At 45.3% G+C, this 17,453-nt stretch overlaps 1 protein-coding gene across 1 annotated transcript; it reads left to right on the top strand.

Moving 5' to 3' along the window:
- The first annotated feature begins 845 nt into the window (after positions 1 to 845).
- LOC130880923 (diablo IAP-binding mitochondrial protein-like) lies at positions 846 to 2,122 on the top strand. The gene has a single exon (XM_057780104.1). It carries the CDS (start codon positions 854 to 856, stop codon positions 1,565 to 1,567), a length of 714 nt encoding a protein of 237 aa, XP_057636087.1. The 5' UTR covers positions 846 to 853; the 3' UTR covers positions 1,568 to 2,122.
- Positions 2,123 to 17,453: the final 15,331 nt, after the last annotated feature.

Genomic DNA, 17,453 nt, shown 5'->3' with positions numbered 1-17,453 from the left:
AGCTGTATGGCCAACTGACTCCTAGGTCAAGGGTTCTGACTATGTTTAGTTGATTATGAAAAGGTCTCTGTTAAACAAGAAAATCACACTATTGCAATAGCATCACTTGGCCATCAAGCAGCTATTTTATGCAAAGCAGAGTGTCAGACAGAAAGACAGCTGGACTTCATCATTCCAACATAATAGGCTATTGGGTGTCATTTGTGTACATTTAATCTCTCTCTCTCCCTCTCTCTCTCTCTCTGTGTGTGTGTGTGTGTGTGTGTGTGTGTGTATTTAGGTATTTAGGTTAAGGCTTATAGCAAATCTCTAAAGTCCATAGAAATCTCATGTACCTACAGAAGCGTACATTACAATGGTAAAGATGAGAGGAACACAGCCTTGTGTCTTCTCTACCAATGGGTTTATTACAACAGGTTATGTGATGTGTGCAACTAAATGATTGACTGAATGAGAAGATTGCAGGAACATCTATCATCTGTCTATCTTCTATCTCCTGTCCATCTTTTATCATCTATTTACCTATCCTCTGTTTCCTATTTATCTTTGTATCATTCATCTATCATCTATCATGTATCCGTCTTCTATCAATATATCTATCATCTATCTATCACGTTTCTATCCATCCATCATCTAATCTGTCTCATATGGCGAGACATATTCATTGATCAAACAAAGAAATCTAGAAGAAGAAGCCGTTTAGAGAGGGCATTCCACACTGGGGGGGGGGGCGGGGTTCCAGGGAGACTGGAGTTAAATTGGATCGGTGCCTCAACTTCACAGCTGAGGTGACAGAAGGGGTAATGGCAAACACAGCTGTAAAAAAAATCTGAAAGAGCCCGTCCGCCGCGGGATGGCGGCTCTGAGGAGTTGGATGTCCCGGAGCGTGGCCTTCCTGTTCAGGTATGGACAGCGTGTTCCCGTCGTGGCTAACTCAAAGAAACGCTGTTTCTCAGAATTGATAAGACCATGGCACAAAACTATGTTGGCTGGATTCGGCGTGACCCTGTGTGCAGTCCCTATCGCTCAGAAATCGGAGCCTCACTCTCTTAGTAACGACGCACTGATGAGGAGGGCTGTGTCTTTGGTGACAGATAGCACCTCCACCTTTCTGTCCCAAACCATGTATGCTCTGATCGAAGCAATCACTGAGTATATGAAGGCTGTTTATACGTTAGTGTCTCTGTATCGACAATATACAAATCTACTTGGGAAAATGAATTCACAGGAGGAAGATGAAGTGTGGCAGGTGATTATAGGAGCCAGAGTTGAGATGACTTCAAAACAGCAAGAATACTTGAAACTGGAAACCACGTGGATGACTGCAGTTGGCCTGTCAGAGATGGCTGCGGAGGCCGCCTATCAAACTGGAGCCGATCAGGCCTCTATAACTGCCAGGAATCACATCCAGTTGGTGAAGTCGCAGGTGCAGGAGGTGCGCCAGCTCTCCCAGAAAGCAGAAACCAAGCTGGCTGAAGCACAGACACAAGAGTTGCACCAGAAAACCCAGGAAGCCAGTGATGAGAGGGCTGACCAGGAAGAGGAGGCTTACCTGCGGGAAGATTGAGGCCTTGAGCCCACTGCCCTATCTGCCCACTCAGTGGGGAAAGCGGGTGATGGCATCCACCTGGTATCACCCCAAGTCTGCGGAGACAACAGGCTCTGCCCTTGCCCGTCAGACCGGAAGCCTTTTGTGAGCCGTGCCTGCCCTTTTCTGGTCTGTCTTTATGAGCCTGGTTCTTCCAACGCTGTCTCACTCAGCACCTCTCTCGCCATTTTTTTTTTTACCTTACACCCAAAGTATTTTACGAACCTGGGCCAGAGGAGGAGGGGCCTTTTCTGCATACCCTCAAGTTCAATTGCTGTTTAGCTGCAGTTTTTAATATTACTCAGATTTTCAAGTATAATTTAAAGTTTGCTCCAAAAGAGGGAGGGAGCCTATCTGGTTTGTAAGATTTGTGTTTATAATGTCCTTTTTTCCCTGTGAGCACAGCTCAGCTAAGGAGTTTCTCAGAGTGTGACTGTTCCTGGTACTCCCCACAAGCCTTCTAACACATGCTTCCTGCTCGCTCCTTCAAGTTTCTCTGCTGTGTCCAAAGGAAGAGAAGTTGGTGTTTGCATTAAAAAAAAAAAAGTCAAAAAAAAAAAAATCTGAAAGAGAAAAGTGAAGCCTTCTGGGTAGTAAAATCTTCAGACATTGATTAGAGGAAAACCATGCAGAGTTTGTAGACCAAGAGTTCTGTTAAGCAGGGAAGCCAGAAAGGGCCAGAGTGGACGGTGACAGAGTAGCATTGTCTGGGGCTTAGCAGGGGAGGTGAGAGGTTTGGCGGTTCCAGAAAGAGAACGTACGAACGATGTGGGAGGGAAGAAGCGAAAGCTGCATCAAGAGCACTCCAGTGACCTGAGAGAGGAACCTAGGAAGGGGCAGCGTGTGGAGCGTGGGCAGCCGTGAAGAAGCGGGCATTTCATTGGACAGGGGCATGTTGGGTAACGTAGTTTTCAGACTCATGCATAAAAGTGAACTCGCAGAGCTCTGAAATCAGTGCCAGTTTTAAGGTGGCAACAGTGGAGTTTGGAGCCAGGCACGGGCAGGGTCTCACCAAGCACAGATCCTCCCATAACTGCAGGTCCCTCCACCCACAGTGCTGGCCTGCTTACAGACCATGTTCAACCAAGATAGAGCTAATTACAGGCCTTGGAGAAGAGGATGTGAATAAAAGGCCATGGCAGGAGCCAAGCGGGCTGGTAGAGAAAGGATCCAGCCAAATCTTGTTTCTTTTCTGACATGAAGATTTGGGGGGTTTTAATTTTTTTTTTTTAAAGAACTGCCTTCTTATGGGATTTCTCCAAAGCAAAGAAAAGTAACCCAGAAACGACAGAGAGCCATATTGGCTCCAAATCCCAAAGTGCAACTCCAACCAGAGCTGCATTTGACAAAGCTGTTAATGCCCAAGGGTGGCCAGCAGGCCCGAAAGGGTAGTAGTTGGAGGAGCGTTCTCCAGGCTCACAAGGCCATGAAGGGTCAGGAACGGTCATGAGGTCATGAACATATCAGTCTATCAAATTCTCCACACCAGCAATCCCAATCCCACTGTGTACCACCCACTGGACGGGCACGCCAAGGGTTGTACAGTAGAAACAGTGACGTGGCAGTATTTGTTCTTGAAGGGAAATGGGACCACTGCTAGGCAAGGCCCCGCTCCTCATTTCTCCCCGGATTAGAGTGTATATATGTGACTTTCTCTCTTCTCCCTCCCCACCCCCTCTCCCTCTGTCACTCTCTCCTAGTTGGCTCCAAAGCTTTTATCTCCTTGATCTCCTGCACCATTTCTTACCCACCCCCCACTCCCAGATCAAGCTGGAAACAGAAGGGCAGTTATCTACCTGGCTCACACAGTAACCCAGGAAACCCTCAAATGTATGGAGTGTTTTTTTAGTCTACCACATCCATGGCTTCAGGGACCTCTTCAAAGGTAAAAAAAATGAAAGGGGTTTTGTGTCAATGATCCTGACACCAGAGCTAGGAGGTTGATTTAAATTACAGACCAGTCTGAAATCTCAACCAGTTCTGTCTCAGTGATTTCTCTATACTAGCTAAGATAAGTTAGAAGACTCACTGTTTGGCTTTGGCATGAGTATCTAAAGTTTACCCCGCTGGTGTCTGTGTAATCTGATGGCATCCGCCATCCAGAGAAATTTGCCCAATCCACTCTGCTTTTTTCTACAACTTTGCAACTTAATTACCTATAAAAAGGAAAAATAAAGTTAATACCAAACCAGTAAAAAAGACACAGCCATTGCTGTTACTTGACAACCAGCTGCCTGGCTATTGCATGGGTGCTAATTCACAACCTGAAAAGATAGTACAAGGCTTAGGAACATGGATGAAAATCTTCAATTTTATAATTATTCTGGCCGTTGAAGTTGGTCATAGTTATAAAACAGCCTTTGTTTGAAGCTTCTTAGTAGATAATTGTCGTAAAAGTTGGGAACCACAGTCAAGAAGAATGAAGAAAAATTGATCTAAACCCATCTCCCTGCTTTAACCACTACCGGCATCTTGGTCTGTTTCCTCTCACTTTGAATGCTTCTGAGTGTACACAGCTGATTTTACGCTGTGTGCCCTCCTGCCTTGACCCTGAAATCTATAGGAGCCGCTCCTCCCAGCCATGGCCAGCGTGAAATAACTGCTTTGTTGCAGGAGGAGAGCCTATTGTGTAGGGGCTGTAAATCATTACAGGATTCCATCTGGGAATTTGAGGAGATTCCAAGCCTTGTGATAACAGAGAAGATCACTAATATCTTCTTGGGATAAAGGTTGTTTTACCAGACATTTTTATATGTCTTTCTATGCAGTTGGAGTTACATTGTGGGTTTCTTTTCTTCATATTATATTGGGAAAAGTTTAGTTGGAGTTACCAGGTGAAAAGTAATTGATATTTAAGACCTGATCATTTTTGTCTCTCATATTTCTTTGTTGTTACAGTGTGTGTGTGTGTGTGTGTGTGTTACACCACATGAGTGTTCAGGTGTATGGCTCAGTTAACCTGCGTGTGTCATAGCCAGAGAAGGCTGGCCCCTGTCTCTATCCCTCTCAGCCCTTGCTGCCTTGAGACAGGGTCTCCCACTGAACCGGAAGCGCAGCGTTTTATGTGAGTGCTGAGGTGTCAAACTCGGGTCCTCAAATTTGTAAAGAAAGCGCTCATTCCCATTGAACGCTCTCCCCAGTCAGTCCTGTGTGGATCTGTCAAGTCACTTTCAACAACACTTCTAGTGTGCTACATTTCTCTCAGGAGTAATTGCTTTGAGTCTAAAGTTCCGGCTGACAACGTGTATGAACTCTAAGGCTGAAGGCAGAGTCTTGACACACAATGGCTGCTTGTCATTGGAACTCTGGAATCATTATGAATGGCCAGGTAGGTCTGCAAAATGACAAAAACAAATGTTGTCACCAAATAGAAGCCTCAGAATGTCATGGGCGGGGCGGGGGCAGGCTGGTCAGAGCTATTGACATGTTTGTGAGCTAAGGCTGACACTCCTGGCATATGGCTGGGCGCCTTTGTTGACTTTGATTGGAGCTTGTGGAATTCTCCTGACACTGCCATTAGTGTTCCTCGTTTCCCTTTGTCTAGTGACAACTTCCAGAATACCATCGCATCGACTCCACTCGGCTCATCTGATCCGTCACATTCTGTGCGGCCATACATCCTTGCTTATATTTAGACTTTGCTTGTTTGTTCGCTCCCTTCTCCGAATTCCAGGCAGATTTCAGACGCTACTAAGCCAGAGAATGCATGCTGTCACTTTGTCATATAAAGCGCACACGTGCACATGCACACATATACATTTGAAGAACCTATCCTGACTAAGATGGCCTTTGCTTAGGGAAAGGAAAGAAAAAAAAAACCAGGAGAAGACAGTTTACACTGCAGTGTAGCAAAGACCATATTTTCGCGTATTTAGGAACAAAGGCATGTCAGGCTTTATTGAGCACATCACTAACTATATAACTAGCGTTAAACACTCTATTTGCAACTGTTGCTGTGTGTTTTGTGTGTGATTATCACCCCTAGATCTGCATCCTATAAAAAGATATTTCTGTTTGCTTAATTATAAAGCTCTTTATGAACAGGCTCCTCTGTAAATAGCTTGGTGCGGCTGAAATAGAAATATAATTATAATGAAGGCAGATGTTTGAGATACTGGCTCATGAAACTTGTTCGGAATCTACAAAGGAGCAACGTCGGAGCGTGTGTTTATTGCCAGGCCAAAGCTGGAACGAGACGTGCTTTGCCTCTGGGCTGGGTGCATATGCCTCCAACTTCTGCTCTGTGGCCTCCGTGTTGGGGACAGAAGGGGCTCACCTGACTCAGAGCTGATAGACAGGACGGTCAGTTTGGAGAGAGAATGGGGCAAAGCTGAGAAGAACAGAATACCCTGGACCAGGTCGAAGGGATGAAGCCACGCTGTGCGTACGGTTCCACCCACTGTACAACTTGGGCTCTGTTAGTCGGGACTGGAGGTTGGGTGGTCTGCTGTGATTATGTTGAGGTCCATTCACGGAAGAGAGTTCCCTTCCTCCTGACTGGATTATCTAGAGATTACTCACATGGGAAAGGCAGGGGAGGAGGTTAAAGGGAATGTTCAAGTGACAAGTTTCTCTGCATTTGGGAAGCAATACGCTCATGTGGGAAAAGGCAGCAATCTGTGTGGGGGTTAAACAATGTGATGTTAAATGATCATCTGATCTCTAGGCTAACAGTCAGGTGTTTTATTTGGTTCAGGTGAAGTTCCTTTTAAATTCCCTTGTAAGGGGACAAGGCCCTTCAAGTCACCAAGTTTCTGTACCCACCCTTTCTGAGTCACTGCTGTGCTGAGGTTTTGAAGTAGTTTGAAAACGTTAGTTCCCTCTGTGCATGTCTCTATCTCTCTGTCTCTCTGTGTCTGTCTAACTGCCCCCCCCCCCTTCTCTCTCTCAAATGATTCCAAGAATAAAAGGAATTAAAAGGCGGGCCACCATGTGCCTATGGGAATCCGAATGGATATGCTCTTTAAGACCACACTTTCAGGCTACTTTCTGCCATGTGCTGACATTTCGGGATTCTGCCATATGTATCTATATATTTCTATATATAATAGTTATCTGAAACCAGTACATATTAATTAAACACTACATATATATACATATATGTACACTTTATTTCTAATATAGTATATGCACATACATGTATGCTATCTCTTATCTATATTTCTCACTCCTTCTGGGGTGGCACAGAGTCTCATGTGCCAGTCATACCTGCTTCAGACTCTATATGAGAGAGGAAGGCCTTGAATTTCTGATTTTCTTACCTCCATTTCCACAGCGCTAGGATGACAGGCTTGCTGTGCCTCGCCTGTCTTCACAGTGCCTGTCATGAGGACCAGAGCTTTGTGCATGCTTGCACTCCACCAGCTGAACTACAACCCCATCCACATCCTCCTCCTGGAGCACACATCATCCGCCATGTTTCTAACCATGTGTTATGATTGTTGTTCTTTATTTAAGACTACGACAGGAGAAAGATGCCATGTGACAGAGCCCAGGTGGAGGGGCTTTTTATTGGGGGAAAGTGAATGGGAAAAGGGGTTAGGGAAGAGGGAAGATTAGCCTCTGGGGACAGGCAGAGAGAGACAGAGACAGAGAGGAGAGACAGAGAGGAGAGACAGAGAGGAGAGACAGAGAGGAGAGACAGAGAGGAGAGACAGAGAGGAGAGACAGAGAGGAGAGACAGAGAGGAGAGACAGAGAGGAGAGACAGAGACAGAGAGGAGAGACAGAGACAGAGAGGAGAGACAGAGACAGAGAGGAGAGACAGAGACAGAGAGGAGAGACAGAGACAGAGAGGAGAGACAGAGACAGAGAGGAGAGACAGAGACAGAGAGGAGAGACAGAGACAGAGAGGAGAGACAGAGACAGAGAGGAGAGACAGAGACAGAGAGGAGAGACAGAGACAGAGGAGAGACAGAGACAGAGAGGAGAGACAGAGACAGAGAGGAGAGACAGAGACAGAGAGGAGAGACAGAGACAGAGAGGAGAGACAGAGACAGAGAGGAGAGACAGAGACAGAGGGGAGAGACAGAGACAGAGGGGAGAGACAGAGACAGAGGGGAGAGACAGAGACAGAGGGGAGAGACAGAGACAGAGGGGAGAGACAGAGACAGAGGGGAGAGACAGAGACAGAGGGGAGAGACAGAGACAGAGGGGAGAGACAGAGGGGAGAGACAGAGGGGAGAGACAGAGGGGAGAGACAGAGGGGAGAGACAGAGGGGAGAGACAGAGGGGAGAGACAGAGGGGAGAGACAGAGGGGAGAGACAGAGGGGAGAGACAGAGGGGAGAGACAGAGGGGAGAGACAGAGGGGAGAGACGACAGAGACAGAGGGGAGAGACGACAGAGACAGAGGGGAGAGACGACAGAGACAGAGGGGAGAGACGACAGAGACAGAGGGGAGAGACGACAGAGACAGAGGGGAGAGACGACAGGGAGAGAGGGGAGAGACGACAGGGAGAGAGGGGAGAGACGACAGGGAGAGAGGGGAGAGACGACAGGGGAGAGAGGGGAGAGACGACAGGGGAGAGAGGGGAGAGACGACAGGGGAGAGAGGGGAGAGACGACAGGGGAGAGAGGGGAGAGACGACAGGGGAGAGAGGGGAGAGACGACAGGGGAGAGAGGGGAGAGACGACAGGGGAGAGAGGGGAGAGACGACAGGGAGAGGGGAGAGACGACAGGGAGAGGGGAGAGACGACAGGGAGAGGGGAGAGACGACAGGGAGAGGGGAGAGACGACAGGGAGAGGGGAGAGACGACAGGGAGAGGGGAGAGACGACAGAGAGAGGGGAGAGACGACAGAGAGAGGGGAGAGACGACAGAGAGAGGGGAGAGACGACAGAGAGAGGGGAGAGACGACAGAGAGAGGGGAGAGACGACAGAGAGAGGGGAGAGACGACAGAGAGAGGGGAGAGACGACAGAGAGAGGGGAGAGACGACAGAGAGAGGGGAGAGACGACAGAGAGAGGGGAGAGAGAGGGGAGAGAGAGGGGAGAGAGAGGGGAGAGACAGGCATAGAAGCAGAGGGAGGGAGGGACAGAAACAGAAAAAGATGGAGGTGGGAGTGGGCAAAGCCCACCTTTTAAAAAGTAACATAGTGGGAGTGCACAGTGGCTGCAGCTGAGGATGTATCTGGTCAGGACCCCAAGGGCAGGCTAATACAGATGCCTAAATACTATCAATGGTGACAAATGGCCAAGATAAAAGTATCCTCCCTTAGTTTACTTTTTTGTGAATGATCTTAATGAGAGCTTTTGCCCAAGCTCTCTTTCAAATGCCTGACTATCTATGGTTAGCATCTGAGTGAGAGAGATCCAGCCAAGCGTCCACTACAGAGCTGGGGCCTTTCCCGGAAAGCATGATATCCCCACAGGAGCAGTCGCTATGTGAATCTTTGAGGAGCCGCAGCAATGGCAAAGAATTGCACATTAAGTGCCCACTGTCCACTCTGATGCCACACGCATGCCCTATGCTAATCGACACTGCACGTGCTTCGGCGTTTGATTAATACCAAGTCGGTTACAGCTCCTGGACTCCTCTGTGTGAGGAGCTGAGTCTCAGCTATCCTGAACAGTGTCCTGGTTTGCACTGATGGATGCCCAGCCAATGCTTCTGCCCATAGCAAACTTAGAGTTGCTGTTTAGCTGGGATTATTTCTATGAGTTCTTGGTCTTTGTGTAGATTCTTGATATCCATTCTCAGAGTTTTTCTCATGAAATCCATGTCTCCTCCCTGTCATTTGCTTCTGTCATCAAAAGCTGTCACAGTAAAGTGGGGCAGGTGAAGCACAGTCCCCTGTTTATCTGCCAGGGAGGTTTGGCTTCTTATACAACGTCCTGCCCATTCCTATCAATTTTGTGTGTTGGTCTTCACATTTAGAAAATTGAGTGCTTCATTTTTAATAGATATGTGCTATTCATATATTGGGAATATTGACTGTGTAACACCCTGCTCTCCTTGGTGATGACATTATTTATTATATTAGTAAAGCAACCAAGACAAAAAAATTATCCTGGCTTCTATGCCATGGTTTTGTATTTGCTTTCATTGTCATTTTGTAAAGATCAATGAAAGATTCATTCTCATATTCATTTTTATGGTTTCTTTTAAAAATATCTGCCCTTCAACTACCAAAAGAACTGATAATATCAGTCCAGGGAACAAAGCAAAACTCTAACTTCATGGAGGGCTGGGGATGGAGCTCAGTGGTAGAATGCTGCTTGCACAAAAAGATGGCAGCTTCACTTTTGTTAGTGTTCAGCATTCTCAAGTGCTAATTGCATCAATGAATCCATTTCTTTCCTTCAGCTTGTTATGCTCTCTGCCTAAAGATATGACGTGCGCTTCAGGGGGTGGTAAGAGTACAATTCTGTCACTACTTGTCTATCATTCCTCTTCAGGGCTACGCAAAACATGAGGGCTCTCTCTTTCTTTGCATAGTGAGGGGCAAAGATGCCAAATCAGGGAGAGGGAGACCCAAAGCTAAGGGTACAAAGAGGAAGAACTCCTGCTTCGGTCTCCAAGTGGTGAAAGGAAGTTTCCTTAAAGGCAACTGCACTGACTCTAACTTTGGCCATGGGCTGAGAGGTTCCTAGGCCAGGTGTGTTTGCACAGAGGCACAATGACTGCCAGTTAGGGAAGTGAGAGGGGGGCAGAGCTTTGCAGAATTACAGAGAGCAAGTAAAGGACCTTTACCTCCTCCCAGACGGTGTGGGACACACAGCAATGAACTTCCATGGCAAATGAGTGTCAGGTGCCATCCGCTTACCTGTTTACTATCTAGACCCATTCCCCCTCTTCCCTCCTCCGTAGATGGTTGTAAGCTTTAATAGGGGTAATGGTGAATCTTGGAACCTCAGCAATGCTTTGGCGCAGCTGTCAATATGAAGTTAGCACGAAGCTTCCAGGCTCTCTGTGTATTGGTGAGATGATGAAGATGAGCAATAGGAGGAAGTCAAACCAACAAAATTAAAAAGGCAGATCTCAGATGTGTCAGTCAGCCTTTTGAGACTAACAAAAATGCCCGAGACAAGCAACTTTAGGGGCCAAAGATTCAATCAGGATCACGATTTCAGATGTTTCCTTCTGTGGTCACTGGTTCCCTGGTTGTGTGTCTGTGTGAGGTGGGGCATCATGAAGAGAAGGCTCTCAGAAGGCTATCAAAACCAGGAAGGAGAGCGAGAAAGAGGTAGGGGAGGGGAAGGAGAGAGGGAGGGAGGAAGAGGGTGATAGGAGAGAGGATGAAAGGCATAAGTCTTTAAAGGCGTACTCCAGGGATTGCTTCAGCTAGGGCTCCCCTCCTAATAGCCCATTCAGCTGTGTGCTCACTTTTGATTTACTATTGACAAAGCCCATGGCCTCACAAGATCAACTTCTCTGGATAGTCACTGTTAAAAGAGATCAGTCTTAAATGTATGAGCCTTTGGGGACATCCCAGGTACAAACCACAGCATGCAGATTCTTAGTGGTGGGAGTTTAGACTTTTGCCAGCTTTAGTATTTGTTCTCACCAGAGTTCTGAGGTACCATGCTTGGGTGGACTCAACATTCTCAGGTGTTATTTCAGCAGAAATAATATGTTCTCAGTGTTTGGGGGGCTGGCTGTGTGAGATCAAGGTGTTACAAGGTTCTTCTGAGGGCCAAGAAGGACAGTCTCTTTCAAACATCATGCCTTGGCTTACACACGGGTCATCTTTTTGTGACCCGCACATTGCCTTCTCTTGGGATGTGTCTGTGTCTCAGCCTCACTTTCTATAAGGACGCCAGTCTTACTGCATCCAAGACCACCCTGATCCTACTGTCTTACATTAGTTACCTCTGTAAAGTCCCTATCTCCAAATACGGTCACATATTGAGAGGTATGTGGATACCTGTGAGAGGGCCGAGCTTGTGCAGGAAGATACTCCTTTAACGTACCTCAGTTCTATTGTCTGCACAAAGGCACCTGCACATCCGGGGAGGTGAAGCGCATGGTCCAGTCGTGGCGCTCCACACTTCTGGAACTGATGAGTGGTTATGTGTGGGCACGAGTTGTCCCTGATGTTGACACAGGTGTGTTGTTCTTCTTAATCCGTGTGCATTTTTCTAGATGTAGAGGATTTTTGCAGAGCAGAGGGATTCCATTGATTGAGTTCCTACCTACGATGTGGCAGCAGCTGCTTACCGACTGTTTACTTTGGGCTTCGATAGAACAGTTCCTTAGTTCACGCATTAATTTAGGGGTTGCAGGAGGTACTGGATGTGTGAGGCCAGTTATTGACGTGATGTTGATTCTTGTGTCTTTGGCCAAACAGAACGTGTGCAGAGTAAACATATAAAGATCAGAAAACTAAACACACATCCTTGACAGGTTCTCATTTCCTTTGCATTATCTAATCATTCATTGATTTTATTATTCCCCCCCCCCGCTCCACCACTTCCACTGGTGGTAGTGGGAACTGAGCCCAGGACTTTACACTTACAAGGCAAGGGCTATTCCACTGAGCCATATTCTTAGCCCTTGCCCTTTAATCACTGACGTTAGTGGGAAAACTCTGTGTGGGGCGCGCTGGGGTACCAAGGAGCAAGACAAGTTTCTTCTTTCAACCCTCGAAACTTCTCTCTCATACAAATTACAAGGCAGACATACAAAGAGCTTAACAGGGATGCTACATGGATGGTAGCAACTCTGAAAAAGACACAAATACTGCTCAACTAGATGAGAGAAGGACAGAGTACGCCTGTCCTGGAGACACGAATGCATGACCAAGTCATCAGATGTCTGGGTGGAAGGGTCCATGTCTTGCCGTTAAACATCCTCTGCCATCTCATAGTTTTCTGATGGACATGATAGACTGTATTATATGTAGCACACATGTGCATGTACAAGAGAAAGTGGTGCATGCACAAGCAAATACTCCTTCTCTTTCTCTCTCTTTCCCCTTCCTCCTTCTAGGGCATATAAAAGACTTCTCTGCCTCTGCCTCTGTCTCTCTCATGCGTGCACTCTCTCTCACTGTGTGGCAGAAGCAATCACATTGTGACAATGTATGTCAACAGAGAAAACCATGCAGAAGCATAGCGGGGCTTTGGATCTAAGGGCAGTCTTAGTCAAGAGCCGTGGAGAAAATGGGAGTTTTGATTCTGCAGCTACAAGAAGATGCTATCTTTCAGCAACCTGGGGGAACTCCAAGGCAGGTCCTCCAATCTGCCACCTCTGATAGAGCTGTAGCACAGGACACCCCTTGACTGAAGCCTCCTAGACCCAGAACACAGGACTCAACTAACTATGAGCAGGCTCCTGGCTCATAGAACCAGGGGATAACAAATAGTTGTTCTTCAAATCTACTCACTTTGTGAAAGTTTGTAAATAGCATAAAAAGGGACTATAAATGTGATGGCCAGGTATATAAGGACTGAATCTGGGAAACCATGAAAACAAATGATCCCTTTTTGTTTACAGACAACAAGTCTATGATATTAATATGACACTTTTGAAGGAAGCCATATAGGAACAACTGAAAAACCAAGGGATCACTCTTAACTATTTGCTGTTAGAAGAAATGAAGTGGCAAAAAGGCAGGGTGGGGACAGTGTTCAACTTCCCTTTTTGTTTTGTTTTGTTTGTTTTTTCGAGGCAGAGTTTCTCTGTTGGTTTGGTGCCTGTCCCGGAACAAGCTCTTGTAGACCAGACTGGCCTCGAACTCCCAGAGATCCGCCTTCCTCTGCCTCCTGAGTGCTGGGATTAAAGGCATGCGCCACCACCGCCCGGCTTCAACTTCCCTTTTTGAAGGCACTGTTATCCTGTCAATGAAGTTGGAGAAGAACAATAAAGGAAATCAGAAAATAATATCCTTGATGGATAGATGTGAAAAAAGCACTCAGGAAAACTCTACAAACAAGCTGAACTCAAGATTTGATACATCAACATCAAGTGAGTTTTATCCCTGGAATTCAAGGATGGTTTAATCTATATAAGTCAATGTGCATAACAGACCATGCTAACACGGGAAAGGATAAAAACCCACATTATCACCTCTAGAGATACAGAAAAAAGCATGTGAAAAACCATGATTCTGTGACAAAAAATAAAACAACTCTCAGAACATGAGATGTTGAATGTATCTCAACAAAACCAGACATCACAGAGTTAACCTATGGCTAATGTCATACTGAAAGACAGTAAAAAGTTGAAAATTCTTGTGAGGTTGAGGAAAGAACAAGAGAGCTTGCTCTTGCCACTCCTGATCACTCTGAAGCTGAAGCACTACACTGTGCAAATCGGTAAGAGAAAGAAGAAAATACTCAAACTGGATATGAAGAAGTAAAATTGCAATCATTTGTGGATGGCATGACGCAATTAATATAGAAAAATCTTGTATGCCTCCATCAAACCTTAGCCAAACCAATGAATTCAATACATTTGTAGGATTCACAATCAATGTATAAAATCAGTTGCATAGCTACATACAAATAATGAACTACTGAAAAAGAGAAAAAAATCACCTATATATAATAGCATCATTACCAATACTTAATGAATAATTTGGGCAAGGTGGTGAAAATTCTGTACATTGAAAGCTAAAAGACACTGAGGGAAGAATTGAGGATATACACTTAAATGGAAAGATATCCTGTTTCATTGATGGTAGGGATAATCATTGTTAAAATGTCCACACTACTTAAAAATATAAAGATTGAGTATAATCCCATCAAAATCCCAGTGTCATTCTTTACAGAAATAGAACAGAAGGTTCCTTTTCTAAAACGTGCATGCACTCACAATAGCTGCTACAGGAGAGAAAATACTGTACCGGAACTATCACATTTTCCACTCTCAATGTAAATGGATAGATATGCCAGTCATACAATATGGTTGGCATGAAAATAGACACAGACCAATGGAACAGACTAGAAAGCATATATACATATAGATGCATGTAACCAGCATTTGACAAAGGCAGCAAGAATACAAACGTGGGAAGGACAGTCTCTAATAAGCAGACATCTATTTTATATGCATATAAAGATGAACTAAACATGGAGTAAAGACTTGCAGCCCTAAAATTCCTGGAAGAAATTGTGGAGAAAGCACTTTGGCATTGTTCTTGGCGATAACATTTAGGATAAAACACAAAATACAAACAGCAAAAATGAACTCAGACAGGGAGACAGTATTAAACCACAACGTGTATACCTAACAAAAACCCAAATTTTCCTTCTCTGGACATGGCATGATCTCAGTCATTCACATTTCATCCAGCCTTAATTCTCCTCTTTTGATATGATCCAGAGTTCTGCTAGAATCACATTGGTTTTCACAAAAACCCAAATTTTCCTTCTCTGGACATGGCATGATCTCAGTCATTCACATTTCATCCAGCCTTAATTCTCCTCTTTTGATATGATCCAGAGTTCTGCTAGAATCACATTGGTTTTCACTCCAGTTGGTGATTACCTAGAAGATCATATGACAGGGGTGTTCTACCTAGTCAGTCTCTCCTGTGTGTGTGTTAGATGGCACAGTGTGGGTGGTCTAGGAGCTCTAGAGGGTGTGGTGTGGAGGTAAGACATGCTGGTACAGTCTCTGTGTGTGTGTGTGTGTGTAGCTAGGTGTAGATGATACATTGTGTGGTGGCTTAAGAGCCCTAGAAGGTGTAGAGCGTAGATAAGATGTGCTTATATAATGTGGTGTTTGCTGCTTGTGTTCAATATTGAATGTAACAAACGGGCTTCATGAAGTCATAAGAACTATAAAGGGGGTTTGCCAACTGTTACCATTTCTGTTCCCAATGTACCGTGACAGGGAAAGCTGACAGACCTAAGATTAACACATTCTCAGGAGACACAGAGGAGCCCACTGAAGACTATCACTGGAAAGAGGGTGGACATACTTTGGTATTCACTGTCTCCCCTGAAAGTCCATGGGTCTCCTTGACCTCCACAAAGGAGACCCTGGGACCCAAGCACTGCTGAATGGGGCAAACATGAGGGTAGTGAATGAGTACGCTCTGTTCTTGAGACTCACAGGGGCCGGAACTACAACTCTCGTGGATACACCTTCCATCTCAGCACCTGAATTCCTGGGATAAGGATGGGTAGACAGTGGGATGGAGGGGTGGACAAGTGTCAGAAGGTCATCCTTGTCACCTGCATGGCTGGATTAACAGCAGTCCCCATGGATTTGCTATTTAACACTGTCCAATGCCAGGGCCACTGGCTATATGTGGATATCTGGGATTAAATTAACCTACGCTATATAATGAGAATTCAGCTCCTTTGTCATACTAGGCGTATTTCTAGAAGGCCAGGGCATGTGTGACTCGGGATGCTTGTTTGGAAGTAACAAGAAGCACATTTACATCAGCATGGAAGGATATGGAAGATGTAGACAGCAACAGCCTTGCTATCTGCAGCAAGCCTTTGACCTTGATCACCTTAGTAACCAAAGAGATGAGCCGCATAGGGAGGAAGCACCAGCTTTACCTGGATTCAAATGTCAGTTTTTCTAGCAATCAGTTCAAGGGCAATTGAGGAGATAAAGTGAAGGTCAGCTTTTGGCAAGAATGGGCTCCTGCCTGTGCATTACCCATTTCTAAGATGTATTGGAATTTAGGTTTTGACCACTTGTCAATAAGGCCTCTGTAGAATATTGACTGGAAATATGACTGCACGCAGAAAGTCTCCGAAATGACCGATTCTTCCAGCTCAGACTTTCCCTATTGAAAACCAAACCAAACCAAACCAAAAAAAAAGCCTCATGGTTTTGATTCAGTCTGAGGCAGATAAGAGAATTCTGTAATCTCACTTGAGTAGCTCTCAGAGGTCAGTATGGCAAATACAGTTTGTCACATGTGGAACTTGAGATGAGCAGTGAGGTCACTCACTATCACACAGCAAGATACTCATACATGAAGTCACATCTGCTCACTTCCATTCATGGCTGTGATCTGTCATGCCAACTCTAATAAAGAAATGTGATGTATTTTAGGATGTAGCCCCTGTTCGCCATCTATTCAAACACCTTTTATTAAACATCTACCAGTGTGCTTGGGCACTGTGACAAGTAAACAATTTAGACAAAGTTCTCTCTTATGGTTTCAATCTAGAAAAAGAGCTTGCTCATTGATTCGTAAGGGAATAGAAGATGACCTTGGAGAATGCAGCCAGGAAGGACTAGAAAGAAGTAGAGAAGTTTGTGGATTCTTTAGCCGTCAGCTAGACAGAGTCAGCATCCTTCAGGAAACCCATGTGGAGCTGAGTGGTGAAGAGAGAAAGGAGGTTAACCAAGTGGGGAGGAGGATGTACCTGTCCTTCTAAGGAAAGAGCGTGAGCTAGGTCAAAGGGAGACAAGAGTCCTAATACACACAGATGATGGGATAGTGGCAAAGGGGAGATTCATAAGCATCGTCTATAGTGAGACAAGACTGAGAAGGCTGACGCCCAGACCGTATAGAAGCTGTAAACATGTGGCTTCATTATCTAAATCAGCAGGGAGGATTTTTTTTTCTTATGGGATTAACCATGGAAGCTATGTTCCTTCCATCTTTCTGAATGCAGAACGGCAGGTATAAGCCCTTCATACTAATGGTCCAAAGTTATAAACTGATGGCTTGTTTCCTAAACTCAAGCTGATAACCTCTATCTTGTACTAACGGATTTAAGCGATTTACATTTAATGAAATTACTTATATAATTGGGCTATAGACGATTGAGGAATTTTCATTACAGAGAAAACATATTTTATCATGAAGAGAACACTAGACTTGGAGTCTAAGCGCATAGTTTTATTATATTTTTGACACGTTTTAGCTTTGAGGTTTAGATAGTCACTTGATTGTCCTGCTTCAACTTACTGACTCTCACAGGTTGATTATGCTATTCCAGGCAC

This window comes from Chionomys nivalis, chromosome 1, assembly GCF_950005125.1.
Source record: "Chionomys nivalis chromosome 1, mChiNiv1.1, whole genome shotgun sequence".
NCBI classification, from domain to species: Eukaryota; Metazoa; Chordata; class Mammalia; order Rodentia; family Cricetidae; genus Chionomys; species Chionomys nivalis.
The sequence above is the reverse complement of the archived record's forward strand: the minus strand, read 5'-3'. Positions and strand labels throughout refer to the sequence as shown.

Excerpts from the sequence above, each read along its gene's own strand:
- LOC130880923 (XM_057780104.1), top strand. The coding sequence starts at position 854 with ATGGCGGCTCTGAGGAGTTGGATGTCCCGGAGCGTGGCCTTCCTGTTC.